This window comes from Stigmatopora argus, chromosome 5 (assembly GCF_051989625.1).
Source record: "Stigmatopora argus isolate UIUO_Sarg chromosome 5, RoL_Sarg_1.0, whole genome shotgun sequence".
In the NCBI taxonomy this organism is placed as follows: Eukaryota; Metazoa; Chordata; class Actinopteri; order Syngnathiformes; family Syngnathidae; genus Stigmatopora; species Stigmatopora argus.
Window position 1 is genome coordinate 8,772,049 of NC_135391.1, and position 26,778 is coordinate 8,798,826.

At 41.8% G+C, this 26,778-nt stretch overlaps 4 protein-coding genes across 14 annotated transcripts in view; 2 read left to right on the forward strand and 2 right to left on the reverse strand.

The window, feature by feature from the left end:
• Positions 1–512: 512 nt before the first annotated feature.
• ewsr1b (EWS RNA-binding protein 1b) lies at positions 513–8,197 on the reverse strand. Of its 3 annotated transcripts, none has more exons than XM_077601623.1 (15): positions 8,182–8,197; positions 7,708–7,744; positions 7,531–7,582; positions 6,854–7,013; positions 6,558–6,765; positions 6,237–6,490; positions 6,044–6,167; positions 2,625–2,662; positions 2,112–2,141; positions 1,920–2,035; positions 1,717–1,846; positions 1,551–1,640; positions 1,354–1,480; positions 924–1,274; positions 513–822 (listed from the first exon to the last, which is right to left on the reverse strand). In XM_077601623.1, the coding sequence occupies exons 1-15, from the start codon at positions 8,195–8,197 to the stop codon at positions 786–788; spliced, it is 1,770 nt and encodes a 589-aa protein (XP_077457749.1). In that variant the 3' UTR covers positions 513–785. The 3 variants fall into 3 exon arrangements, with proteins under 3 accessions (XP_077457749.1, XP_077457748.1, XP_077457747.1); XM_077601622.1 differs by having other exon boundaries at positions 2,625–2,659; positions 6,854–7,016; XM_077601621.1 differs by having other exon boundaries at positions 6,854–7,016.
• A 500-nt stretch (positions 8,198–8,697) lies between these two features.
• Positions 8,698–10,645, forward strand: rhbdd3 (rhomboid domain containing 3). 2 transcript variants are annotated; one of them, XM_077601633.1, is made up of 5 exons: positions 8,700–9,047; positions 9,127–9,510; positions 9,736–9,862; positions 9,986–10,195; positions 10,268–10,645. In XM_077601633.1, exons 1-5 carry the CDS (start codon positions 8,891–8,893, stop codon positions 10,428–10,430), a joined length of 1,041 nt encoding a protein of 346 aa, XP_077457759.1. In that variant the 5' UTR covers positions 8,700–8,890; the 3' UTR covers positions 10,431–10,645. The 2 variants fall into 2 exon arrangements, with proteins under 2 accessions (XP_077457758.1, XP_077457759.1); XM_077601632.1 differs by having other exon boundaries at positions 8,698–9,047; positions 9,986–10,645.
• A 153-nt stretch (positions 10,646–10,798) lies between these two features.
• LOC144074933 (uncharacterized) lies at positions 10,799–19,927 on the forward strand. Its single transcript, XM_077601624.1, has 2 exons — positions 10,799–11,290; positions 11,440–19,927. Exon 2 carries the CDS (start codon positions 11,674–11,676, stop codon positions 13,267–13,269), a length of 1,596 nt encoding a protein of 531 aa, XP_077457750.1. The 5' UTR covers positions 10,799–11,290; positions 11,440–11,673; the 3' UTR covers positions 13,270–19,927.
• The window catches only part of emid1 (EMI domain containing 1), a 46,623-nt gene continuing 33,955 nt past the window's right edge, over positions 14,111–26,778 (reverse strand). The window contains exons 4-17 of one of the 8 annotated variants that reach the window (XM_077601627.1): positions 23,816–23,905; positions 23,657–23,718; positions 23,460–23,592; positions 22,703–22,747; positions 22,519–22,626; positions 20,086–20,190; positions 19,250–19,327; positions 18,420–18,463; positions 18,287–18,349; positions 18,135–18,179; positions 17,970–18,014; positions 15,880–15,970; positions 14,963–15,127; positions 14,111–14,369 (exon numbers count right to left, since the gene is read on the reverse strand). In XM_077601627.1, the coding sequence (XP_077457753.1) occupies positions 14,994–15,127; positions 15,880–15,970; positions 17,970–18,014; positions 18,135–18,179; positions 18,287–18,349; positions 18,420–18,463; positions 19,250–19,327; positions 20,086–20,190; positions 22,519–22,626; positions 22,703–22,747; positions 23,460–23,592; positions 23,657–23,718; positions 23,816–23,905 (1,043 nt within the window). In that variant the 3' untranslated portion in view covers positions 14,111–14,369; positions 14,963–14,993. Of the gene's footprint in view, positions 15,128–15,818; positions 17,808–17,969; positions 18,015–18,134; positions 18,180–18,286; positions 18,350–18,419; positions 18,464–19,249; positions 19,328–20,085; positions 20,191–22,518; positions 22,627–22,702; positions 22,748–23,459; positions 23,593–23,656; positions 23,719–23,815; positions 23,906–26,778 lie in introns of those variants that run through there. The other 7 variants (XM_077601625.1, XM_077601628.1, XR_013300425.1 and 4 more) reach the window with 7 other exon arrangements.

A 26,778-nucleotide genomic window follows, 5' to 3' on the forward strand; every position in this document is an offset into this window, starting at 1 on the left:
AGCGAGAGAAAGGAAGGAGGAGGAGGCGGCGGAAGAGAGATGGGGAACGAGAATCTGCGTGAAGGGGTGACATCATTTTCTGGCCTTAGATGAATCATCTTCTCTGTCAGTAAAGCTTGAGCAGAAGTCAATAAATCCCTCATCAAGAACGACTTCCAATATCAGCTCTAACGTAACAGGGGTTGAGACTAGGATACCGCAAAGAAACATTTTTAATATTTGTCCACCTACAACCATTTCTTGTGCTTAAAGTGGTACGATTTATTATGGCCAAGACACACGATTAAACAATGCATACTATAAACCAGGGGTGGGCAGGAATTAAAACTATTAAAATTTAATGTATAGGTTACAAACAAGGAAATGTAAAATTTCAATTAAAAATTTAATTTTTTTCATTTAGTTCTTACAGTCAAGTTCAGCCTAGTCAAAATAGAACTCTCCACTCACTGGTCTGGAGTGATATTCTTCCACCAGCCTAATGTACAATTCAAAACAAATTCAACACCACATACGAATAAAAGTTTATTCCCCACAACAAGTTTCGGAAGGAAACGGAGCAGGCAATTTTACAACAATTACAGCGTTGATACAATGACATAACTAAGCTGCATTAAAAAAAACATGCACATAAGTTGTAATAGTAAAATAAAAACATAAGTAGAAACTGCACAGGATGTTTGAGGGCAGTTAAGTGATGAACATAGAACCATAAATTAAAATGCTCCTCTTATAAAAAAAACAAAACAACCAAAACCCGTACAAGGAAAGGTTTAAGAAGAACTTTAATATGGTCTGTCTCTACGCTCCTGGCGATGGTCCCTAAAAAGAGAACAATAAAAACCAAAAATCAGGAAAAAGGTGTGTTGTTTTGGGCTCGTCGAGGAGCACTTAACTTTGGACTATCGGGGCTCTTGACCTACCTCATATCCATCTTGCCACCTGGCGGGCCCATTCCACGTCCTCTGCCCCCCATGGGTGGCCCTCCACGGCCAGACCCGCGAAAGCCTCCTCTGTCCATGCCGCCGCGACCCCTGAAGCCACCGCGATCGCCTCCCCTGAAGCCGCCACGATCTCCCCAGCCTCCACGGAAGCCTCCGGGCCCACCGGCGGGCCCACCACGGTCCATGCCTCTGCCTCCTCGCATTCCCATTCCGCCTCTGCCCCTTTCACCTACAGGAGGGAATGGGGGTCCGCCGCCCATGCCGTCCGGCTTGGGAGCTTTGCATTGGTTGCACTCCATCCTCCAGGCAAAGTTTTGGTTGCCGCAACCCCTACAAATAAAGCAAGTACTGCAGCAAGCGATATATACACTGCACCATTAGAAGTAGAAAGACACCCAGATATACATACGGGTTAGGACACTCCCAGTCGCCGGCCCGCTGTTGCATATTGGCTCCCGTGGGTCCACCACGGCTCATGCCACGTGGGCCACCCCTGGGCATGAATCCACCACGATCTCCTCCACGACCCATCATTCCTTAATGGTGATTTGAACCGTTACAATAAGGACTACAAAACAAGGCGGGAGGGGGGAAAAGTAATTGTACCTCCACGGCCCATCATGCCATCACGCATGGGTATCTGGTTTTTACGACGTGCCATTGACACCTTGAGTCTACGGCCCTGAAACTCTTTGCCTGCGAGTCAGAGGTGAAAAATAAGTACTTCTATTTCACAAGACACGATCCGTTTTCAACGGAATGATAGCTTTACCGTCAAATTGCTCCACGGCAGCTTTGGCGCAGGAAGCCTCCTCATAAGAGAGCGTGGCATCTCCTTTGGGCTTTCCTGAATCCTTGTCAGTATAGATGTTTATGGCAAGCTGCCCGAGCCTGCGATTGAACTGGGGACAAGCGAGCAGTTAGTGTCCAATCTTTGTTTTTCTAAAAAATCTCGACGGTTACAGCAGTTCTTACTCTAATTGTGCCGGGGTGCTTAAAGAATTCAGCCATTTCGTCAATGTTGGCCTTCTCGGTCAAGCCGGTGATGTAGATGGCACAGTTCTCAGTGTCATCTTGCTCTTCAGGCCGTCCTGAGGAAGGATCGCATTTTTAGTTTCAAAATTGTACAAAATGACATGAGTGATGAAAGACTTAAACTGTACTAACCCATCTCACGTTCCTCACCGCCCAAGTGTCCTAATGATCCAGTGAGTGGACCCAAACGAATGCGGAGAGAAAAGAAAACAAGTCAGCGTTGCAACACAAACCAACTGAACAACATCTGAAGAATGCTACAAAACATAGGTCAGACTTGATTAAATACTGCAGGGCCGTGTTAACCATCATAAAATACACGCGAATGGAAAAGTAAAATACCTCTGACCACGGAAACAAGAATTTTGTTTTGTTTGAAAAGCCTCAGACCAATAAATGTCCCCAAAAATCATACACCTATCATGATACATTTTTTAAGACAACCCAGTCACGAGTGGCTTTTTACGTTAACCTTTGAAAATGGTCAAACCATAAGCGACGGCTGATTTACACCAAGAACCTCAAGTGAAAATGGTCTCAGGTATTGGACAAATTTCCCAAAGTAAGGGAGCGGTTCATAAATTGATGTTTCATACCAAGAAAATAAAAGCTAAGACTCAAAACGTGTAATTCTCGTTGACTTACCACCAGGCTTACTGAAGCCACCTCTGTCTCCAGCGCTGCTATGGGGGAATAAATGAAGATATGAAGGCCATTTCCCTTTTACAGCCACATCCATGGCTCGTGCAAAGTGGCTTGATTTGGGGAGTCAAAAACATTCTTTCGAGGCTAACAGCAAGACCCCCGAATAATGTTATACAAAATAAATGATTGTTAATAGCAACTGAGTGATAACAGTAGTGAACAGAAGTTTAGAGAGAATGTGAATCAAGCTAAACAAAAGATTGTGGAGATGCATTTAAAAGAAATGCACCATTGGCTTTAAAGTTAAAATCTAGTTACGCTATAGACTATCCACATTTAAGGAAAAAAAAAACAGGACAATGTATTTAAAGTCACATTAACCAGTGATAACTAGAAAAGTAAATAATGTTACACAGCAACACTTGTCAAAATTACATCTTTTACAGAAACAACCATTGTTTGTTAAATACTTCTTAAAAATGAGGAGAGAAAAAAAACACCCGTCATGCTCAGAAACACCACCATCCTCAGTTGTTGGGGGGGAAAATAAAGGCAGAAGCCCAATCTGTTTAAGATCCCTCCTGTGGGCCTTAAGTTGGTGCCTCTGCACTGAGTACAGATACTTTCTAGAGAAAAGATGCTTTTAAATGGCTCTGTTACCTGCACGGTATAAATGTGACAAAGCATGTTAAAAAGGGCTTGTTGTTATCAAACAGTTGAATTCCAAAAACACAAAATACAATTTTAAAAACATTTCAAAATGACATTGTGATCAGCCCACCTCCCTTATAACTAACCCCTGTGCAATTCTAACATTTTGGATATGAAGTCTACATCAAATTTACGGTTTCTACAGCACTGCCCACCTATAAAACTATCAAATTTAAACAGGTCTATAACTGACTTCCTTTTTTTTTTTTAAATATGGGAACCCTTGACCATTCTGAGTTTATAATGTGCAGGTGAAAACCCTGAATCCTTTATGTTCTAACGCTATAGGAAAAAAAGCACCTTTTGATATCCGTTAACACTGGCATCGCTCCCTGAAAAAGCATATTTACGCGATCCAAATGTGGCAAAATTGTGTATTGTGACTTTGTTCAAATATGATAAGTTCATTATATAAAGAGAAAAATGGTCCCATCACTGTCATGTACTAGAGTCATGCAATGCCCTGTTTGGATCAATATTAAAATATTGTAACGTAACAGCTCAGCATTCCCACTTTCAAAACTGAGCTCAAAAACCGATCATTACTTGGACATTTAGTTGTTTTTGATCAGTTTTTTATATTAGTTTGAACAGTGAGTTTTCCCCCTCTCGGTTTTTGTTTCAGTGATCGGTTTGGGGATAACATGAAAATGTGCCCAATTTCTGTAAACATGAATTGTTCATTAACATGCAAAAACCCGACCAAATTTTTAAAAAGTTTTGCGTAGAAACCGGCGCAAGGTGCATAATGGGTTTCATGTATAGAGAAAAACAATTTGCATCTGGCATGATATAAAACCCACCACTTAGAAATAGACTCACGTGTGACCATTAAATGTTTTCCTGATAGAGACAATCCTGTCACTCAAACAGTGCATTTGCATATTTCCCTTGGAAAAACAAGACTTTTTGGTGCAAATTGAATTAAAAAAACATTTCCCCATGAGGAACGACAAAAATGGAAGGCACTTTCAAGTTCAGTCAAATGTGCATTACATCTGTTTTTGTGTGCTTATAATTAAATAACTAGTCTGGAGGAAATTTTACAGGGAGGTTAGCAACAGATGTACAGTGGCAAAAAAAATTAAACCAGGTATATTTCCTGTGTAGTTACTCGCATTTCACATTTATAATTATTGCTTTTGTGCTAGAACCAACTTAAGGCTTCTTTGTCTTTCCATGCTTGGCAATACAGTTTCTCTGTAATGCAACAAAAACAGTAGTTGTGTTAGCCTTGGTGTCTGCAAGAAAAAAAAAAGTTCCTCCAAAAGACTTGGAATTGATTTTAGGTTGTTTTCTAGTTCAATATTGGAAGATTTTTTTTTTGGGGTGGGGGGGACATTTCCTCTTGCAAAGGCCCATGTGACATTGCCACTGCTGGAAAAGATTAACTGTAACCCAAAAAAACTCAGATTCAGTCCCTTCATCTCTTCTGGGACAACCCAGTGTATATGAATAGCTTTGGGGGGAAAAAAACTCTTAAAATTTTCTTTCATTGTTATCTGGACCAATGAAAAGAATGGGAAAGGAAGGACACGCCTAATTTTCCATCATCTCCAGTGAGAGTTGAGTAAACAAGTATACGTTTTTTAATCTTAATGTGACAATACCTCATAAAAATAAAGGTTAAATAGTAATATTCTATATCATTTGTTTACTTATACAAAGTTATAGGCTGTCACATTACATGGAGAATCATGTACTAGCCTGAAGGCTTTCGGCACAAGTTGTATGTTTATTTATTTATTTATTTTTTACTTAACATAACTGTTGAAAATAACTTGGGGGTGATGCTGCCTGCCTCTCTAGTGATGTGAATGCTGTGGCTGATCCTTGACAAAAATGGGAGTGAATAACCACATTTGAACAACAGTTTTCTCAGTGGTTGGAGTATATAGTAAAGAAGATGAATATCCAATGCATCCTTGGTGGAGAGAGTCAGTCGATTTGAAAGGGGCTGACATTTACAGATCACACAAAAGTGATTGGGAATTATTGAAAGTGAATGCCATTTTCATTTTACTGAGATAGAAAACCCAACAAGTGAGCGGTTTTGGTACAAATTGGGCCACCTTAAATAGCATAGGCAGGCCATTAAAAAAAACTCAGTGAACTCTGCTGCAAAAATCTCACCAAACGAGGTTGTTTGTTTTTTAATGGGAAAACTACAGCGCGTTTTCTTAAATGAGAACACTATCCTGTATAATTATGTCATAAACTACATCTAAGAATTATGAAATAACCACCACAATAATCACAAAAGATTAAACATGAAGCCCCCTCACTGCGTTGTTACAAGCGTACGATATGAATATCTATAATGTCGAAGCCCCACGATAGCTAAAATTTAGGAATTTGATATACTTCCAGCCCTCTGCCGATAGTTTGTAATCAAAATCTGATTTAACAATAACCCATTGCCTTTTGATTATTTTGATAAAACCTTTGAAATGAAATAAAGCAGCCCTTCCTATATTATGCACAGGCCCCAATAAATCCATTGCTAAAAAAAAAAGTTCACTTACCCCACGGCAATTTAGAGGCAGGGCTGAGAATTAGTTAAGTAAGGCCAAACCAATCAAATTCAAACAAGTGTTATCGTGTGCATTTTAACTAATTTGCCTCAGCCCTACCCTAAGTAGCCACAGCACCTGTCAAAGAGAAAATAATAAAAAAAAGCCCGACAAACGGTAAAGAAAGGCACTTACCCCATGCCACGACCCATGCCACGGCCACGATGCATCATTCCACCTCTGTCAAAACTGTCACGGCCCCGGCCCTCTGAAAACCTTGAAGATTCTGAGTAACCAGAACTGTCCCCTCTGTAATTATCTGGAAACAACATTGTTATCAGAATGCGTGCTGCCTTTGGTGTAGTAGTAACAGAAGAAAAATGCCTACTGTAATGGTTGGACTGATAGCTGGGCGGTCCACCTTGCTGGCCATACTGGCCAGTTGGCGGTGGCTGCCCATAGGAACTGGCAGCTTGGGGTGGGTAAGCAGGAGGGGGTTGCTGCTGCTGGGCCTGCTGGTACCCACTCTGCGCTTGGCTATAGGTGCTCTGCTGGGCCTGATAGCCAGACTGCTGCTGGCCATATCCCGCCTGCTGAGGGTAGCTGCCTTGGTAGCTGGCAGGCTGTCCGTTGGCACTGTAACTAATAGGAGACAAAAACTTTGCTCAGTGACCGAAAATCCAGATACGCATTGTAAATAAGCACATACCTCTGCGGGGCAGCAGGAGCCGGCTGCTGACCATAAGCAGGATAGGCAGACTGAGCAGTATACCCAGGTTGAGACCCATAAGACTGGGTAGGGGCGGGAGCAGCGGCAGCCGCCGCAGCAGCGGGGGCACCATCATAAGCCTGTGCGCCGTAAGCCTGGGTCGACTGACTGTAACCGTGAGGCGCTGTCTGGGTAGCGGGATAGCCAGCTGTGGAGTGAAAGGGCCAATGGCAAACTATTTAGCTTTGGCAAAACAATTCCCCGAAGAGCTCAACCCGCCTATCCTGATCACAGACCTTGGGCTGGCTGGCCGTAGGAGGAGCTGTACTGCTGTGGGGGCTGCTGTTGAGTGTAACTTCCAGGAGTGGGGGTAGCCTGGGCATAGGTGCTATCAGCAGCAGCGGTGGCGGCAGCGCCAGGCTGGGCATAGGATCCATAACTTTGCTGGCCGTAGCTCTGCTGTGGATTGAAAGCAAAATAGCATCAGAAAGTAACATTTTTTGCATTAGGTGGTTAGTTTTAGATAACTGGATTTCCTTTATGACCATGACTTTGAACAAGTTTGTGCTTGTTGTTTTACAAAGTCAAGTTTGTTACGAGCATGGCGGTCATGTGACAATAGAAAGAAGCTTGGACTTGGGCAGAATCAATCAAATCAACTCACTTTGTCATTATACAACAGCTGCGTATAACGAAATGAGTGGTGCTACACCACAAAGTATGTTTGTCTCAATAAAAACATAAATAAGTATTATAATAAGTCACGGTAGTCAAGGTAAATTCTAAAATATTGCACAGTTATCGCACACCCCAAAGTTATTGTAGTATGGGTGGGTGGCTGCCCTGCCATTCCCAGTAAAAATGTATTTGAATTCCATCGCCGTCAATGACAACGAATGAGTTAAGTAGGTCCAGTTGACAATCCACAAATTTATGGGCATTTGAGAAAGATGAAAATACACCAATATTTTACCTGTGCAGACTGCCCATAGGTTTGTGAGGCCGGAGCAGCATAAGAAGCATACCTGGAAAGTGGAGTAATCAGAAGACAATAGTCAAGTCATGAAGCCCATGTGGTTGCTTAACAATGAACAAGCCGCTTTAGCGAATGGGGACACGGTGAAATAAACACAAAAATATGGACACTCACCCCGGCTGAGAAGCGGATTGGCTGTAGGAGCTGTAATCTGTTGGGGAAAAAAACATGTTTTAAAAACGCTAAACTTTAGCTTTAGAGATAAAGAAGCCAGAATGCTAAGCTAACATCACGCCCAATCAGCCCGCCGTTTGAGGGCCATTCAGGGGAGTCCAAGTAGACTGCAAAAACGAGGGGGGCTCCGACTATTTTACCACAAATCATACGCGTAAGGTAATTTTGATCCAAAATGTGATCGAAGGCCCGTAAAGATCGTCAAAATTAAGAAAGGAAGGGGAAACCGTCGTGCGTCGATGAATTAGTTTAGGCCTTCTGCCGGGCGCCAATTCGAACCGACGGGAATCTGACTTAAAACCAGCTAAAAACACAAATTCAACGGCCAGGTTTCCTTTATAAATGCGTAAGATAAAATATCGCTCAAGATGTCTGACCTAATATCAAATAAAAATCTCCAAACGGCACACTTACCAGGAGCTGACGCCATTTTATGTGCCCCGTATGAGACGACTGGACAAAGTTGATTGTTGGAGAGACGCCTTTGAATGCGCAACAACCAGGAAACATCGCGAGACAGCAGATTCATTTTGGGGAAATAACGCGATAACTGGGTTGACCTACAAATGCAATCAACACAACTACTACATAAGTGTCTTTCGAAACACGTTTCTGTATGTGACGATAACAGCGCTCGTGAGCTTTATTTATATATTCATTTTTGGATTTGTACAAAAATACATTACGTAATCCATATCATCGTTCTATTTTTGGGTGCCTCGTTTCCAAAATTTGACTAAATTCCCCCATACTAATAGAAAGATAAAACATCCCCAAGTCCTGCAAGGGAGAGAAAGTAAAGCATTTCCACGCAATTCATCTTGCATCTTAAAATAATAAATTGGCCGGCAACTCATGTGCCTATGCCATTCTCAGAATCTCCACTACGTGGCAGTATCAAACCACGCTTGTCAATTGCTAGCGAAGAAGTGCGTTGTATGACGTAACGCAAAAGTAGTCATCAAAACAATACCAGACTAAGCAGTACACTTTTAAACACAAGGGCATTCTTACCGATCGTGGGTGTTTTTCGACATCTTTTTTTTCAGATAAACTTATGGAGGCTACAAAATATCCAACAATTTATATTAGAGAATTTATAAAACAAATAATTTAGGAGGTCATGCGTTATCGTGTATTTTCATTATGGTGCGGACCGGATCGTCCAGGATTCTTTCTAGGAACGACATTGCTGGTGGGACTCACCTTCTTGGTTTATGCTGCAGGGGCCCAAGCCAGTCTCACTATAGGTCGAGGTGGAAATTTACCACATTTCAGAGGTATCCATTCATAAACAGAATAGTGTTTCCTGTCATAATGCCCTGGAAATCCATTAATCGCAACCCTTGTGTCTTCTAGATGTTTTCCTGTATGCGCTCAATCATGACGATTTGCCTTCTCTGCTAGCCAGCGTTTCTCTACTGCTGCTGTTTGGGCCATGTCAGGAGCGTCGTTGGGGAACAGTCGCCTACCTTGGCCTCTCCACCTTGACGATGACTGTACTACCTCTTATGTACACCTTGATCATCTTTGCATTTCGTCTTCAGACCAGCCGGATCTGTGGATATGCTGCCATTCATTTGGCAATGTTTACAGCCCAGTGCCGTTCCTTGACAAAGAGGGGAGTGCAAGGTTACTTGCCAGTTTGGATTCTGCCTTGGTTTCTGCTTCTGCTGGGTCTGATCGTGCTGCCAGGGACTCCTGCCCTGCTTAATTTCTGTGCTATATGTATTGGTCACAACTGTATCCTTTTTATAGATGAGAACTCACCACTTTGCATGAATCTGAGCTTTTTGGTCTCAGAATGACAAGGCTTTTTGGAATTCTTTGCATCCAAGTGTACGATATTCCTTTGTAAAAACTGAAAAGTACTGCTTAATAAGAGTGAGGGGGAAACAGCCTGTGAACAACTCCCAGAAAGTTTTACATTTTCAAATTACATCTTGTTATACTTAACAAACCTTTCAGATAGCCCCATCTTAATTGGGATGCTGCAGGAGTTTGAGGAAGCCAATCTCCTGACTTTCATTCCAAATTGGTTGTATATTCCCACTTTGTGCAGACTTAGACTGCCAACCTACAGGTCCTCACAGATGTAAGTCAACATATTTTATCCACTGAATAATCACACACACACCTTAACCATACTTAAGCTTTTTTGTTTGTTTGTTTCGAGCGCATCTTAAAAGTCTAAGTAACCATCTCTGTTTGTACAAAGAGATCGTGTGAGTTCACCTGCCACTGGGGAGCCATCAACATGGAACGAAAATCTCTGGGATGAGCCACTGTCTCCATTGAGCCAAGAGTCTGATGCAGAAGTGTTGGAGGAACAGATGCTGAGGGCCGGAATACTTGCCTCCTTAAAGGATGTGCCAGATGAAGTGAATCGAAAAGTCGAAGTCCCCAAATCGTCGGTGTCTGCACTGAGGTTTGGTACTACAAGAATCCCCGCATTGTACGTTTTGATTTGTCCAGCATGTACATTTTACTCCCCCACTAGGCTCCAGCAGTTGGAGAAGATGGGTTTCCCCACAGAAAAAGCTGTAGTGGCGCTGGCAGCTTCGAAAAAGCTAGATGGCGCTATCTCCCTACTCCTAGATGACCGTGTTGGAGAGCAGGCTGTGGTTACAGCCAATAGGAAGAAAACGGCGCCACTTTTGTAGGACGAGTGATGTTGGAATTTAGACTACTCCCTAGACTGGTCGCCAGTCAGCCATAGGGCACACAGAGAGACAAACGACCATTTGCTCTCACAATCACACCGCCAACAGCGGGAATCGAGCCTGGTCTGCCCGCACCGAAGTCAGGCGAGGAAACCACTTCACCATCAGGCGGCCCATTTTATTTAAACTTTGCAATAAATCATCATAGAACATGATTTTGAATCCTGGGTGTGAATTTGACTGCATTTCCTACATAGACTAAGGAAAATGAATGTTAATTAATGCTGTTAATCAATTATTTTTTTCTTATATTTTTTTTAAAGGGAGTGGGAGAATCAAATGGCCCCAATTGTTTTTTATATACATTAACAACTGGTACTTTTGAGTTATTTTTCTCCAAAATGTATGTTTTCCATCACATACTAAACGATAAAAATACTAATACTACAGGTGTACTGGTCAGTGGTTACTCTTGCGTGTTCATTTTCAGATGAAAACGTAATTGAACCATCATTTTTCTGTTGTTGAATTGTTTACACATGCAGAAAGGTGGACGCATTCATCATTTGCTCTTAATCAACATAAGAAAATAACAATCAATTGGTATCTCCATGTCAAAGTGAATGTCTAAAGAATATGCATCAAAGTATGTGTCAAGTCAACTAAGTGGAAGATATGTCTGCCCCCCTCCAGATCAACAGGGGGCAGAAAAACCCAATCAGACCAAACTCCACGCTTCATGCCTGAGGTCATTGGTCATAGCCAGTATAAAAGCTCAGTAGTCCAGCCTTAATAGGACAGGACAAGACAGGGAACCAAGGAACCAAAGATAACCTTCAGTTCCCGATCATATGCAACTGGTAGGATCAAATTTAAGTACTAATTAGATTTCAGCTGATTGATGCTCAGTTTGTTTTCTCACAAACATAAGTTGTATAAGTTGCATTCTTTGTACTTTCCTTTAACTTGAATGTTCTTACATGCTTCCTTCTTAACCCCCTTCTTTAAGGTTTTCAACCGAATCCTTTCCTTTCACCACAAACTTCAATAAAATTGTAAAGTGGAAAAATATTTGAGTTGTTCATGCTGTGGGAAGATCGGGGCCCTTTTTCAAGTTGGGCCAAAAAAAATTGAAGGAAGCACACAAGAACTTGAAAGTTGAAAACCACTGTGGAATCAAAGACAAAGGATTAAAGTCATTGAGTCAAAGCCAACGCAGTCATCATAAAGAACAACTGCAAACATGGCGGAAGAAGCTACTGGGGAAACAATTGAGCTGCTAAGGCTCGAAAGGGCCAAAGCAAAAAGAGCCTTCATCAATCAAGCCACTTACCTAGGCAAAGAGGCAAGAAAATTGGAAAAATCAAAGTTGCTGAAGGAATACGATATGCTCTATGCACATGCACGAAAGGTAAATTGTACTAATAGCAATTACGAACTAGGCCTCCTAGCTGAACTGGGAGCTGATGAGGAAGATAGAGAAGTGACATTGGAGATGCAGCAACTGAAATTAGAGAAGACCAGAGAAGACTGCAAGACCAAGCTGACAGAGGTAAGGGGAACAGTACAATCAAATCTCTGGGATAGATATGGCCGAGCCGAGCTGTCGATCGCAATACAAGAAGCAGAATCATACAGCGAAAGGGCCCTTGAGACCCCAGTGTCTGCGGCATATAAGGATGCCTACGAACTCCAAGTATGCGATGCAAAAAGAAGCATAAATGAGTTCACGACAGCACTCAGGCAATGGGAAAAATGGATCCCAGAGGAAGCAAAAGCCACCCTGGATAGGAGACTGGGAAACCTAAGAAAACAAAAGGTCATCTTTGACGAAAGGAAGGCAGAACACCTGGTGGTGCTAAGGTCCGAGGGGGAGGGAATGAGAGAAGGAACCCTCCAAACAAAACCTGCAGCACAGCCAGCCCTGCAACCCATTCTCAAAATTAAGGCCACCAGCCTACCCAAATTCTATGGCTCCAAAAGAGATTTCCACCCGTGGAAAAAGGCCTGGGAAAGCCTTCAGAAACAAGGTGAGCCAACTGGCTCGACTGAAGACAGAAGACTCCAGCTCCTTGAAAGTGTGGATGGGAGGATCTGCAGAGACCTAAGGCTGTCCACCTATCAGACCGCTGAAGACATATTCAGGATGCTGGAAAACAGATTTGGGAACAAAACAAAAATAGCCATGGAGATCGTTAGAGACCTGGATAAAATCCCCATCCTGACATCAGACCAACCCCGGAAAGTGATGGACATGATCCGAACCATCGAAAAGGCCCTCAACGATCTCATAGCACTCAACACTGAAGCCATCAAAAATCCGCTTGTAATCAACTCAATAGAGAGTAAATTACCAGACGCAATAATGAGACACTGGTTAATCTTTATGACCAACCCGGCTAATGGAGTCACCTCAGACAACCACTTCGACAACCTCCTAAGGTATCTGAAAGACCAAGAGGAGGTCTTGGAGCTGATCGAGCAGATTAAAGCATGTCCAAAGCCCGAGAAAAGATCAGTCGAACCCAAGCCAAATGAATCCAAGAGATACGCCTCAACCAAGTCCACAAGGAAAGGGGGATGTGTCGTCTGTGGGGATAAGAGGCACAGAGAGAAGCTTTTCTTCTGCAAGACGTTCAAAAACCTGAAACCAAAAGACAAGTTAAGTGCGGTTGAAAGGCTGGGAGCCTGCAAAAAGTGCCTAGAGTGTCACGAGGATGAAAGCGAATGCAAGGACACTTACTTGTGCAGGAAACAGAGCTGCGCGAGGGACCATCACTTTTTCCTGTGTCAAAAAAGAGATCGACGCCAAGACCAAACACGGGGAGGTACAAATTGACAGAAAAACAGTCGTGTCTGGACTCGGAGGCCGGCGGCGATAAGGACACCCCGGGCCTCACCTGTCTGGTCACCATGTGCCGGGCGCAGGACCACGCGTCCCGCCGGCCCCCCAGAGACGTTAACGTCAAGCCCACCGAGTTCGTGACTCGCTGTGCCATCGACGGCAAGTTCACTTTTGTAGAGCAACAAGCCACAACCATTAGCGGTTACCTCCCGCAAGAAATTTTAGGAACTTCCTGTTACCTTTTTGATCGAGAGAGCCATCCAATCCAATCCAATAAACAATTGATATTTTCAAATGTTATTCCTTCAGAGCCATACTCAAAATTTAAAAGTAAAAATACACTAAAATGTGTGCTATTTGTAGTAATGTCATTACTTCTAAAGTACAAACGTTCCATGAGATATTTTGACAACATTGTCGCGCTGTTGCTAAACAATGCAAGCATGCATACAGAAGAATCTAATCGGAAAAAAAATGTTTAAAGCCACACTAGAGGTCGTGTCGGCGCCACAATGATCACCTAACGCTCCTATTGATGCATTCAGGACTGAGCTCTCAACAGCGGTTCCCATATTTTACCCCTTAGTTTAGAGGAGAGCCATATGCACCTATCAAAAGAGCCATAAATGGCTCCCGAGCCTAGGTTCCCTACTTTTTGATCTAGTGATTATGATGTTCAAAAAGATTTGAGTTGTTCATGCTGTGAGAAGATCGGGGCCCTTTTTCAAGTTGGGGCAAAAAAATTGAAGGAAGCACACAAGAACTTGACAGTATGGTAACATTCCATGGTCACACAAAAGTGAGTTAACATGTTTAAAAAATAAAAAAATAAAAAAACAGTGAACATTGTTTTATTACAGCGATCATCAGGAGACAGGATTACATCAACACTGACACATTTGCAAAAATAAAAAAATCAAAATAGCAAATGTTTCTATACCAGCATAAAAAACAAACTACCCATGACAATTTTAAATACGTTCACAATAAGTTTGATTTACGATGATTAAAAAAAAAGGAAAAGTCGTCTATTAGGTCAACACAAACATACTGTAACAGTGGTTCCAGTTTTGCCATTTCCTCAATGTTGAAATCTAAAAAAAATGTGAATGTTATAGTATAATTTCACTTTTTCAGGTTGCATTTTACTTTTAAAACACTTTATACACACATAGAAACACGTCTTGGCTAAAGTTTTAACGGCTGTGCTTTTTGTGCACTACATAACACTGATATGAACAATATAAGCGATATAATAATAAAATGAATAGTACTAATAGAGGTTTTTCTGTCTAGTTTTGAAAATTGTGCATGCTCAATATAGTTAAATAATGGTATCTCAAGGCTTTGCTGTTACATTGAGAAAGAATAACAAAAGAAAGTCCTGTCTCTTTTACAAGAAATGACCCTTATTGCCCAGACGTGTGGCCCGAGGAGCACCACCGGTGATTCCGAGTTTCCTTTTATCAAACGTGTGAGACCCAGTGAGCTGCAGCTGGAAGTGTTTATACGTGGTGATAGGGGGCGACAAACTAGTTGTCTCAAGTGCAGGAGGACATGCCTGGAGTATGATTGGTGTTTCCCTGAGGTGTCCCACGACCTAAATCTCACAGGAAAGCCCCCACAAAAAGGCTATCGATCAAGTGTTGAGTGCCGATGCGACCTATAGGAAGGAAGGTAAGCCAACCTAGCCTGCAGTCCCCAGACGGGTGAGGTGGCTACTTCCCTCGAACCTTGGTGTCGGAAGACAGAGGAGAAGCAAGTCGATATGGGAGCGCACCTGCTCGCTTATCTCTGTAGAAACTAGGGGAGACTGTGCCAAATGGTCCATCCCCAGAGCCTAGATCAGGTTCTGTTGAAGAAAGACAGCAGTTGGAACAGGCCTCCCTGCCCAGCACTGTTTGGCCATGTGCACGCTGTTGTCTTGATTTTTTTATTTTTTTTATTTTTTAAACTCAAATGACTAAATTGGGACCACGTTCCTTAATTCAAAAGGCCTAGAAATCTCCTTTCCTTCTAGATACTGCCATTAAATGAATCTGGCGAGTGGGGCTGCAACAACACAACCACATACACTGACTGAACTGTATTTCCATCCTACTCGGCAATGGAATCTATTATAAAACAAGATATGCATTGAGAAACATTATACTTGTCTGGAAAGAAGCATCTCATCTATTTACATCTCAACAAAAGCAATTTAAGTTAAAAAAACACTAACTGTACAAAAGTACACCTATTACTGCAATTATCAAGTATTTTGTTTGTTGTAGTTGCAGCACAACTCTCCAGACTATCACATTAAATATACACACACTAATACAGTTTTTCAAGAATTGAAATCAATACAAAGAATGGACGCACAAAACGAATCATTTCTTGATTGTAAAAGTCTCCAAAAAGAAAATGGTGAAGCAAAAAGTTGATTTCTACAAAACATACTACTGATTTTGGAAAATAATGACATCATTCCGCAGTTAAGGAGGATTTCACAATCTGGCACTTGATGTTACCGACACTCCCTAGACTTTCTCGATCGGATCGTTTGCGCGTGTTTCTAATCGAGGGCCGGCAGAGCTGCGGGAGAGGATGTCTCATTGTTACCTGGCCAGATGATGGCTTCCAGCAGCGTCACCCTACGAGCCAGAAGCTCAAGCTCAGCCTGCAAGTCGCGGAACATCTGCAAGCTAAAGTCCTATCAGAGAGCAGTGACAGGGGGTGCCGTGTGAGGGGGGTGTGGGAAAAAACAGCCTGAGTCCTGGGGGCTGCTCGTGACTGTTCCCACTCCCCGTCCCAGTTGGTGAGGTGCAGTGGGAGTTTGAGCCCCCTACCTTGACCCCTGCCTTAAACTGAACCTGCCTCAGGCCTCCTACTCACCATGAATACCGATCATAGTCTCGAGGATCAAAACCCTCTCAGCTAAGATCTTGAGCGCCTCTCTGATCTGATGTATCCCGTCCCCCTGTGAAGATAGATACAGCCGTCATGGTTAGGAGCGCAAAGCCGGGGGTCTGCTCGCCAAGATGCAGGTCGTTTGCTCTGTTTCGCAATACAATTCAGCAGTTAGAAGGTTAAACTGTCCACACATATAACCAGCATTGTCTGCTTCCTACTTCCTACGGGTCTCTCTATCCATCTCCCTCATTCTCTGGCCATGCTGCTACACGGTCTGACGCCAGTCGTGGCCATGCTGGACTGGACAATGACGCCATGCACTGGTTCGACACACCTGGACCAATCTCTTCCAGGAGTTAAAGTTGAACATGCCACATACGCATTCCGTATTCTTTCTGTATTCCCCAAAAATATCTGCACTCACCGAAAACCCCTTTAGGTTTATCTGTAAGTAGACGTGATTGTAACTAAGCTTTGATTTGCAGTTATGTCCAATGGCGCAGCGCCAGATTAGGTGGTCTGTCCATGTTTACCCTTCTCGTGCTTAAATTAGCGTTAAAGTTGGAGTATAACATGCATGTTGTTATTTGTGACAAAAGGCTTTGTAGTCATGAATGATAGTTTAGTTCCTGTAAAATGCACGTGCAGTATCGATTTGATAATTGAGAGACCGCCACCCAAAATCAACAAGGGGTGACCCTGAATTGTCCCCCAAGTCAACGGGAAGTGATTTGAAACTTTGACCTTTTGTGCAAAAGCCCGTAAAAGAGTTTCCAGTGAGTGTGCATATCTAAACCCTTTTAGACACTTAAAAGTTAAGCCACGGATTAATGAGTTACAGTATTTTAAAACTTGAAAGGCCACAATTCACCATCACAAAATGAAGGCATGCAAATGAGGAGGAGAAAACTTGGGGGTTAAAGTTGAACTTTTCTGAGCTGTAAAACAGAAAAGGCAATGTTTTGTGTTTGTAGAGAAAACAAAAGAGAAATGTCAAAATGTACCAATATAAAATGTGCTGCAATCTGGGGTAGGTTTGCCTTGTTTCAATATATCAGCCTTGTTTTGTACTTGTTAATAGACATGCAGAAACAGTCTTTAGCAAGAAGGGATTAGAGATAAGGGTAGCTGTATCCACTCCACAACACCTCTGAACCCAACAGAATCCACGACTACAGACACATAAATGGAGTGATTTGGCATATACATCGCGTGTATTTACTTGTTGAACAAAACGTGACTTCATGTTAAGGGGAGAAGTCCATTGAAAAGTGCATAAATTTAAGGTTTCAGCTTTCGCTTCTCATTCTTGGTTGCCATTTCGACGTATATGCCAAAGTCACAATGTGCCAAAGTGACTGTGAAAGGTAGCCATAGCTTGCAGAGGGAGTCAGACAGCTTCAGGGTCAAGAGGACAGTGTCATGACGGGGGGCTGCAGTCCGGAGCGCACCCCGAGGACCAACAACACAAAAACGCATAAAGAAGAACTGAAGTTTTCCACACACAAACGCATACGGTTCACCAGCTGAAATCACATGTACAAAAAAACATGGTGGGTGAGAAGACATGAGAAGACAAGAAAACATGTAGACGACTCAACGTATATCCTAAAAAAATATCTTACATTTAGATTGCTCTTGTCAAATGAAAAAGAGGTCAAAGAAAAGGAAGGGTTAGACAGACAGAGGAAATATACTTAACATGGGAATATTCAACTATAGCATTAAAAAAGAAAAAAAAACAGTCAAAATCCTGCAAATGTGATTGTAGATTACCACCAAATTAGCTAGTTCCTCACCGGTAAACCTTTCTCTCCAGGCTCTCCTTTGGGACCCGGTAATCCCTGAAATGAAAACACACAACCAAGTGTGACCTAAGTGCAATTTAATAGCTTTATAACATTTGAATGAATTAATGATCAAGAGCCCTATGATCCTAAATCCAGAGCTCGGGGTTGTCTTACCGGCGCACCCATGAAGCCCCTGTCTCCTGGGTAACCTGAGGGACCCTGAACCAAAAGTGTATCACATCATTTTGTTTAGGCTTGACGCATGAACAAACAGAAAAGCTGCTGATAAAAGAAATAAAAAATAAAAAAGAATCACTGGCACTCACTCTCTCCCCACGCTCTCCCTTTGGCCCCATAAGACCCTGTGTTCCAGGAATCCCAGGTTTACCCTGTAAAAATAGACATTTTGAATGACAACAAACTTAATCCAGAGACAGACCTTTTTCGAAAATTGCTTACATTCACCCCCTGTGGGCCAGGAGGTCCTGTTGGTCCTTTTGGACCTGCAAACACACAAGTTGGAAGACAACTTATTAGCGCTGAGCAAATTGGGCTATCTTAAATTAAAATGAAAGCACACAAACATCAGTGATCAGATTGAAAGGAGGCCTCCAAGTGTCCATTTTACCCCACAGACCATTTCATAGTCATTGAAACTGACACTTACCATAAGATTTTGCAGATGTAATTCAAAACATGGATGCTTAGGGTTGAAGTCATATTTTAAAAATCAAGATTTATTTATGTTATATGATAACAATGTAATTGTGCTGCTCTCAAATAATCCCAAAACTTGGTGTACGCATAGATCGTGCATGTCAAAGCATACAATTTGTACAGTTGTATTCCTTTTGCGCAACAGGAGACAGTAACCCACAAACCCACCGCATCATTTTGTGTGGCCCGGGAAAGTAAATCATGCGTGCCAACTTTCTGTTTTAGGATCAAATTAAAATGAAGAGTATAGATATATATATATATTAAATTTCCTGATTTCCCCCCTTTTAAATCAATAATTGTAATTTTTTAATCATTTTTTCTGTGTTTTTAGTTCAAAAATCATTTTGTTAAATCTAAACATATATAAAAAAGCTAAAATAAACATTGTTTTAGATCTATAAAAAAACTGAATATTCAGGGTTTTTAATCCAGCTCTTTTAATCCAGCTCTTTTAATCCATTTATTAAAAAAATCTAAATATTATATCTAAAATGGTCCGGCCCACATGAAATCAAGTTGATGTTAAAGCGGCCCGCGAACCAACCCGAGTCTGACACCCCTGCACTAACCAATTGGTCCAGGTGGACCCCGAGGTCCTGGTCTTGAATCATGGAAGGTGTTGGTGAAGAAATGGTCCTTTCTTTGATCTGGAAATGAAATGAAATTGATGTTAATGGTCGCTATCATTATCCATGTTTTACATAAATGAAATTGAATGACTCCACGTCTAAGTGAGGAGAGCGTGTCTTCTTTCTTAACATTCTGGGGGCAAGTTCTAAGCACCAGTGGACATTTAACCCCCCTCATTGATACATAGAAGCCAAATAAAACAGTGTTTTCCCAAGTAAGGTCAGCACAGACGGCCTTTCTTTCCTCTCAACATTCCCTGCTGCTGCTTTGATGTGAAAGAAATGGCTCCCAGTCTCATCATGCCAATCCTAATACCTCCACGGGAAACTCACGCTGATAAATCTGTGCTTTAAATACTTTTTTGTTTAAAACCAGTGAATCAACAAATAAAAGGTACAGATGCTTTGACCTTGAGAGAAGTGAGGCGTCTACATCTGGAAGCCGTTGAATGACATTAGAAGTTGACAAGTTCTCATCACAGTGTGTTAAGTCCGTGTCAGTCTCACGCTGTCTCCCTGCCTTCAATCTCATCGCCTTTGATTGTGTACTTGGCGCAAAACCAAAACTGGACCAAGCATGTCAAAGATCCTACAACTCTGACTTTATTTCTCTTCTGTTTGTTTATCATCTAGCCCTCAAGTTTTTGGAGTTCTCATGTATAAAGCACAAATAAAGCATCCCAAAAAGTCCCATTACATAATTTTCTTGGAAGTCAAGCAGGGTCACAAACTGAATTCTGTCTGGTTGTATGTGTATCTTTAGGAGCATTTCTTACCGTCTGGTGCAGGGATGCGGGCACTAGCCGGAGCAGGTGGTCCTGGGGGCCCGGGAGGACCTGGTAGACCTCTCTCTCCTGGGAGTCCTGGAGGTCCCCGGGGACCTGATAAGGCAAAAAAGTAGAGGAAAAACAAAAAGTAAAAAAAAAGATAGCTACAGTGCCAAAAGAACATTAGATAAATTCTGCATTACAGCATGACTGTGCTCCACCATAATCCAAAAGATGGCACTGTTGTACACAACATTGTCACAATAGATTTCTCTCTGGCGTACATCTATTTAATACAGTCAACCATCGTGCTATTTTTGGATTTACAAGATGCCCTTCCCAATTTGCATCGTCCTTTAATTTGCTAACTAAGGCAGTACAAAGGGTTATTTCAGAATTGGAAGACATTTTACTCCGAACCAATCACATTTTAAACAGATTGGCAAAATTGTTGCATGTACTGCAGTTGAACTCATTGATGGGCATGTTTTTTGGAATGCAAGAGAGGGGAGGCATATGGTGCATAATTGTGCCAATGCCTTTTTGGCCTGTATATGACTGATGTCGTTAGTCTGTAATTAAGAGGTGGAATGTTCCTAAAGAAACTCGAAAAAGGTGAAGCAAGGCAAATTTATTTATATAGCACAATTCAACATGAGGCAATTCAATGTGCATAAACAAAATTATATGTGTTACTGGCACAAATTCATTGAGATGCTTGCATGGCCCAGTCAGAGGAAATGGAGTCCCCTCAATGGACCTTTTCAATGGTGCAAACAAGGCAGCGTTATAGTAACAACATTTGACATCATTGTTTAGACTTCTAGGTAATGTGGCCACTTCTCTTTACTGTGATACCTCAGTGTACTAAACTGACAAGCGCAATCGGAGAATGATTTCTTTACGAGGTGATGTTATTATGACCCTGGTTAGACACACACATTGGTCATTTTCACTTAAAGTTGCAGCTTAAGCAGTTAGGATGAATGTGAGTAGGGGTGTGTTGCCTTATAGCTGGTGATACAATTCGTATCACGATTCACAGGTCGCAATTTGATTCCTATTTATCACGATACTACACTTTAAAACCATGATTGCGATCTTTGTATATTACTTTGGAAAAAAGTAATCGGAATGGACTTAATTGTATATTTATAGCAATTTATTTTTGAAACCCTATTCAGCACTAAAATAGGTTGGAAGAAATTGGCTTTCAGAATTTTTAGTGGTGACTTGCTTTAGTGGAAACCAGCTCTAGTCAGGGCAGTGTAGCCATGTGTATTGTTTATTTCCAAGAAAAACGTGTATTGATCAATTCAGACTGATTTTGATTCGATTCAAGAATCGTGCAATGTAATATCGCCAAATTGATTTTTTAAAAACAGCCTCAATTGGAAACGTGGCTGAGTAGTCTGCGCAACGTGTAATGGTTTGAATGAGAAGCTTACCTGAATCAAACAATGTCAAAACATATTCAAACAATTTAGCTTGGCTTTTGACTTAAAATTTGATTTCTTTCCATTTTGCCATTACTCATGAAGTATTTAATGTCAAATTTAGCTTTGCACTATGCTGGACACTGTCCAGTCCATCTTTATCATTTTTTTTTAGAAATAATTACAATGAGGAGATCATAGCTTTGGATAAATTATGTAGCACTGCTTTGGGGCCGCTATGAAGTAATGTAGGAACAAAAACAATAAGATCACAGCCACATGGAAAGCATAACGACCTGAAATTTGTGTATATATATCTCATATTCGTTTAAGGTTGAATCCGCATGTTCCTCGGAGAGTAGGTTTGTTAAAAATGGTCAACATCTAGTCGTTTCCCAGCAGCAGGTTGAGAACACAGGTCAGGCAAATTTTAGAGGCCTTTGCGATCCACAGCGGAGAAATAACAGCGTGCGTTGAGAGCAGATGTTATGACACACACGCACCACTATTTTCTTTATTATCATTCAAGTCACAGCTGCCGGTGGATTTACTTTTTCCTACAGTTAAATTTATTCGAGCGCTGCATATACGGAGCAGGTTTATTCCTCTGTTTATACTCTGATTGATGACCATGAGCTACAGCGGCACGTGTCGGTACAAAAGTAGAGTTAAGAAGTAGTCGAGACTTTTAATGCCCCGTGGAAAAAACCCTCTTAAAAACATTTAAATGAAATGAAGCAAATGGCCCAAATTCAGCAAGATATCTGGAAGGCTCTTCTGAATACAGCTGGAGCTCCTTTTTGGATTGACCAAGTTGTTCAAGTGAAATCCTAACAGTCCAAAGTCTTTATTCCTCCAATGTTTGGTCTATCAAATTCCTTAAAAGTTGAGACTCAAGAAAAGCCCCCATCTCGCAAATGTATTTATTCATTTATTTTTAAATGTGTTCCTTTCCTGTCAAAATCTTCAACCAGTAGTGTCAAAGTTCTGTGATGGGAGGACTTACCTGAAGGTCCTGAGGTTCCCTTGAAACCAGGGCTTCCAGGTGGGCCCCTTGTGCCCGGCTCACCCCGAGGCCCACTGGGACCTGGTGAGCCTCGAGATCCTGATTTCCCTAATGGAGGTGAAGATAATCATCACTAACCATACAAAATGATTGTGGGTTAACATCAATTGTGAGAATAATTTACCATCTCTGCCTGGAAGACCATCGCTGCCTCTTTCCCCCTGAGGACCTGTAATAGAAGGACTTAATTGCGCTGTTGCTTATTACACCAAAGAGCTTAAAAAAATAATATTAAAAACACAAAAGCAAACAGCCAATTTAAAGGCTGATTGTTGGAGTAACTGAAATTATTCCTAGAATCCAAAATCATTTGATCCGTTTTGTTGGGTTAAAGTTTTTTTTTGGTTAAAGGCTGAACAACTATGTATTAGAAATTTTAATCGCAAGTAATTGCATGAGATTCTTACTATTAACTGTGGTTATTTGCAATATATCTACACAAGTAGCACACCGAGTCCGAGCTGACTCGGAGTTAGCTAGTTAACTTACCCAGCCTATTTTTTTTATTGTTCATTTTTAAATGCAGCAATAGTTTGTTTTAACCAAGCTGAGTTAACGTTCAATGCAGCTGGGCCTGTGCGTTTCTTTATTATTTGCAGCAGCCAAAACTGGGCTCAAGTTCAGGAAAGAAAAAGTGAAGTGCTTGCCTTGAGCTCTGTAAACGACCACCTCAAATGACTCCCTTACTCAGACTCCAGGAAATGAGTGTATGTGGACAGTAGGAAATAGGATATATATAAGTGCATATGTGAGCAGGTAGAAAGGGCAAGAGTGGTTGGTAATGGTGAAAGATTATTTCAACTGTGGACTCCCACTTATATATTTCAGGTATAATCATTAAACATTCTAGCTGTTTGTAGACTGTAGTAATTTATACCTACCAGCAGGTCCCTGTTCACCCGGAGCCCCTTTAGCAGGAGCGACCCCCAACAATAAAGCGGCCTCAGGTGTACCCTTGCCTCGGGACAGAGGTTGCCGTTGAGACATGGAGGGCAAAGCAGTGAATCCTTGGACCTGGTGACGAAAGACATTTTACTCACATCTAAATGTGATGTTGCACGAGTGTACAAAGACAAACCTTAGCCTCCAGCGAATTCAGCCTGTCATTCATTGCAGTGATTCGACTGCAATTGAGGCAGTCTAGAAAACAGGACAAAACAATACTCCTTTACATCGACGGGAGGCAAATGCCAGTCTTTTTTTAATCAGGCAAATCGGAACACATGGTCGCGCTTACGCGAATGGGGCTCCCCCGCTCGCGGAGGTGGGCGACGCATCGTGGATGGTTTTCTTATTGCCTCCTGAGCCACCTGCTGTTTCCCAGCATCTGTAAGAGATGAAGAAACAGGATGAAGTTACGTCTTGTCGTGTACACTTGAGGTATATAATGGAAGGTATTCCGAAAAAATGGTTGACATTGTACAAGAAATCAGAGTGAGATCAAAATGACATGACCGTATCACTTAAAACCACAGTTCAGCACCAAAGATAAACATTCTGCGTAAATTGAGCTTTTTCTTGGGAAATTAGGAATACTAGCTTCCACGTTGGGGCATTATAAACATTTGAACGGGATTTTTTTTACAAAATCCTCAGCACAAAACAGATTCTTCCGATGTTGTATTAATGACTTTTTTTAGACTGCCAAGACAGAAGTTTGAAAAACTATTACTCCGTTATTCATGAACGGATACCAGTGAAATTTGCAATGTATATCTAAGGGATGTACACACACATTCTCACAGCCCAATTTTTATTGCTGCCTGCAGGTGCTGATTTAGCCTGTAAAGGATGCTCTTCAGTTTTCCCATTAATGCTTCTCGGCTGATGAGATGTTTAGGGTGCTAGCTGGGTGGTCGTAGTACATCTTGAACTTGTTGGTTCTTACAGCTGGGATGAACAGATTACTCAACTACACAGCCATTAACATTTGCTCCCTCCACTCTTGAACAGGAGAACTGTGTGCCGTGTATCCTTTTTGTATTGTTCCTTGTATAGAAAAAGTCATCAGAATATCGGGATGGCATGGGAGAGAGCGAGCGTAAACAATAGCTGGCTTGTGCAGAGAGAAAGAACTTGTATTGTGTTCTGCCTCCTTTTATGAAGTGTGGGAGTTTCTGTCTGTGGGTTCTAGATGTTTTCAATAGCCTTTGTGGTGCTGCAGAACTCTTTTGTTTGCTTTGGTGTGGACCTTCTCAACTCAGGTGCTCCTGCTACAAACATGTATAGTTGGGCTCAGAACCTTAGTAGAAACCAGGAAGTAGTACTTCCTTGCATTCTGTCGCCAGCAGCCATCTACACTAAAAGACGTGTAAAAACACTTGCAGCCAGAAGTTGCAAAAGTTTTGTTCATTGAACAATCTGTTGTATATCTCACGAATCCAAAGCCAGGAGATGAAAAGACAGGGAAAACTTGTGAACTTATGACCGAAATAGACAATCACAAAATCTCGGTTCTATGGAAATTAGTCAACAATGCCCACTCTCATATCCGATTTATGATTTTAGTGCTTCAATTTGTGCTCCTGGGATCATAAAACACATTCAAAGAGCATAATATTTGTCTAAAATGCAGCAACCTCTTCCCTGTTTAGAGGACAATGATGTTGCAGCCAAAGAAAAACAAACACGTATTTGAGTTTGTCATTCTGCCGTCTCCCCATGGATTTAATGACCAAACACAGGAAATTTGCAAGCCCCTCTTCTCAATTCCACAACCACAAATGGTTTATTGTGCGAGCCATAAACCGGAGTTGGCACAAAGACAAGCGTTTCCTACACATTCCTTTTTACGCGAATAGTCTCGGTCCTGTTGTCTTCAAAGGTGAAATAAATCTCTGAGTCAACTCCTGTGCAGTGAAATGAAAGACAGAGAAGCTTCACACGAGATCCAACACCCGTAATGTCATCATTGTTAGGATGCCTCTTCACTGACATTCATTGTACTCACTCTTTCTTCCCAGTGGGCTAATTGCCCCAACAGGGGGTGGATGTCAAATAAACGTGTGAATATATTTGGCCTATTGCCCTCAGGGTGCGCCAGACCCTAACGAGTGAGTCAGTTACGGCTATTCATTAGAGAAATCCCCCTGCGGAAAGTTCAATGGGACAGAGGCCGCCTGCCATTGGCTCCTCTACTGCACACGGTCATTTGTGAGTAAACACCCTTCAAATCACATGTGTCAAAGTGGCGGCCCGGGGGCCAAATCTGGCCCACCGCATCATTTTGTGTGGCCCGGAAAAGTAAATCATGAGTGCCGACTTTCTGTTTTAGGATCAAATTAAAATGGAGTATAGATGTATATTAAATTTCCTGATTTTCCCCCTTTTAAATCAATAATTGTAATTTTTCTAATCATTTTTTTCTGTGTTTTTAGTTAAAAAATCATTTTGTAAAATCTAAAAATATATTTCAAAAAAGCTAAAATAAACATTGTTTTAGATCTATAAAAAACTGAATATTCAGGGCTTTTAATCCAGTTCTTTTAATCCATTTATAAAAAAAAATCTAAATATTATATCTAAAATGGTCCGGCACACGTGAAATCAAGCGGCCCGCGAACTAACCCGAGTCTGACACCCCTGCTTTAAATCATCTCTTCTTCCACTGTAAACTAGAGACGGATTTTAGTTATCCAATTCAACCAGCACACCACTGTGATGTTCTTTAAGTAAGGCGTTTTGTATTGTACACTTGGGAATGTCAGCAAGTAATGTCAAATAATTTGCCATGCATATAGTTGGGGGTGAAGGTCATCAGAAAGAGTAGCAAGTCGTCAAACAAGAATCTCACTAATAGGCTTACCAGGCAACACTTGCAAATGTTTCAGATGGAACTTTATTCGGATTACTTTGGCTTCTTTACGTTCCTGGTTCATTGTTCATTGAACACTGCCATAGTCATAACATTATCACTCTGTTCTGGTGATGAACGCCATTCCTCCGAGGCACGGTGGGGGGTGTCGGTAATTTCAGCGATATGCTCAAGCGGTAGAATTTGATTGATGTGTTGCTCGAGGTTTTGTCGGCGGCATTTTTTTTTAGCAAACCGCTGAATATGCAGACAAACTAAAATAGATGCACTGTTTCGTTTCGAGTTACCCCAACGCGTCATGCTCGGCAGCCGTCTCCGCACACACGCACGTGGACACGCCGCAGCTCGCAGACACAGCAGAGTGTAAAGTTCCTGATCCATCTCTG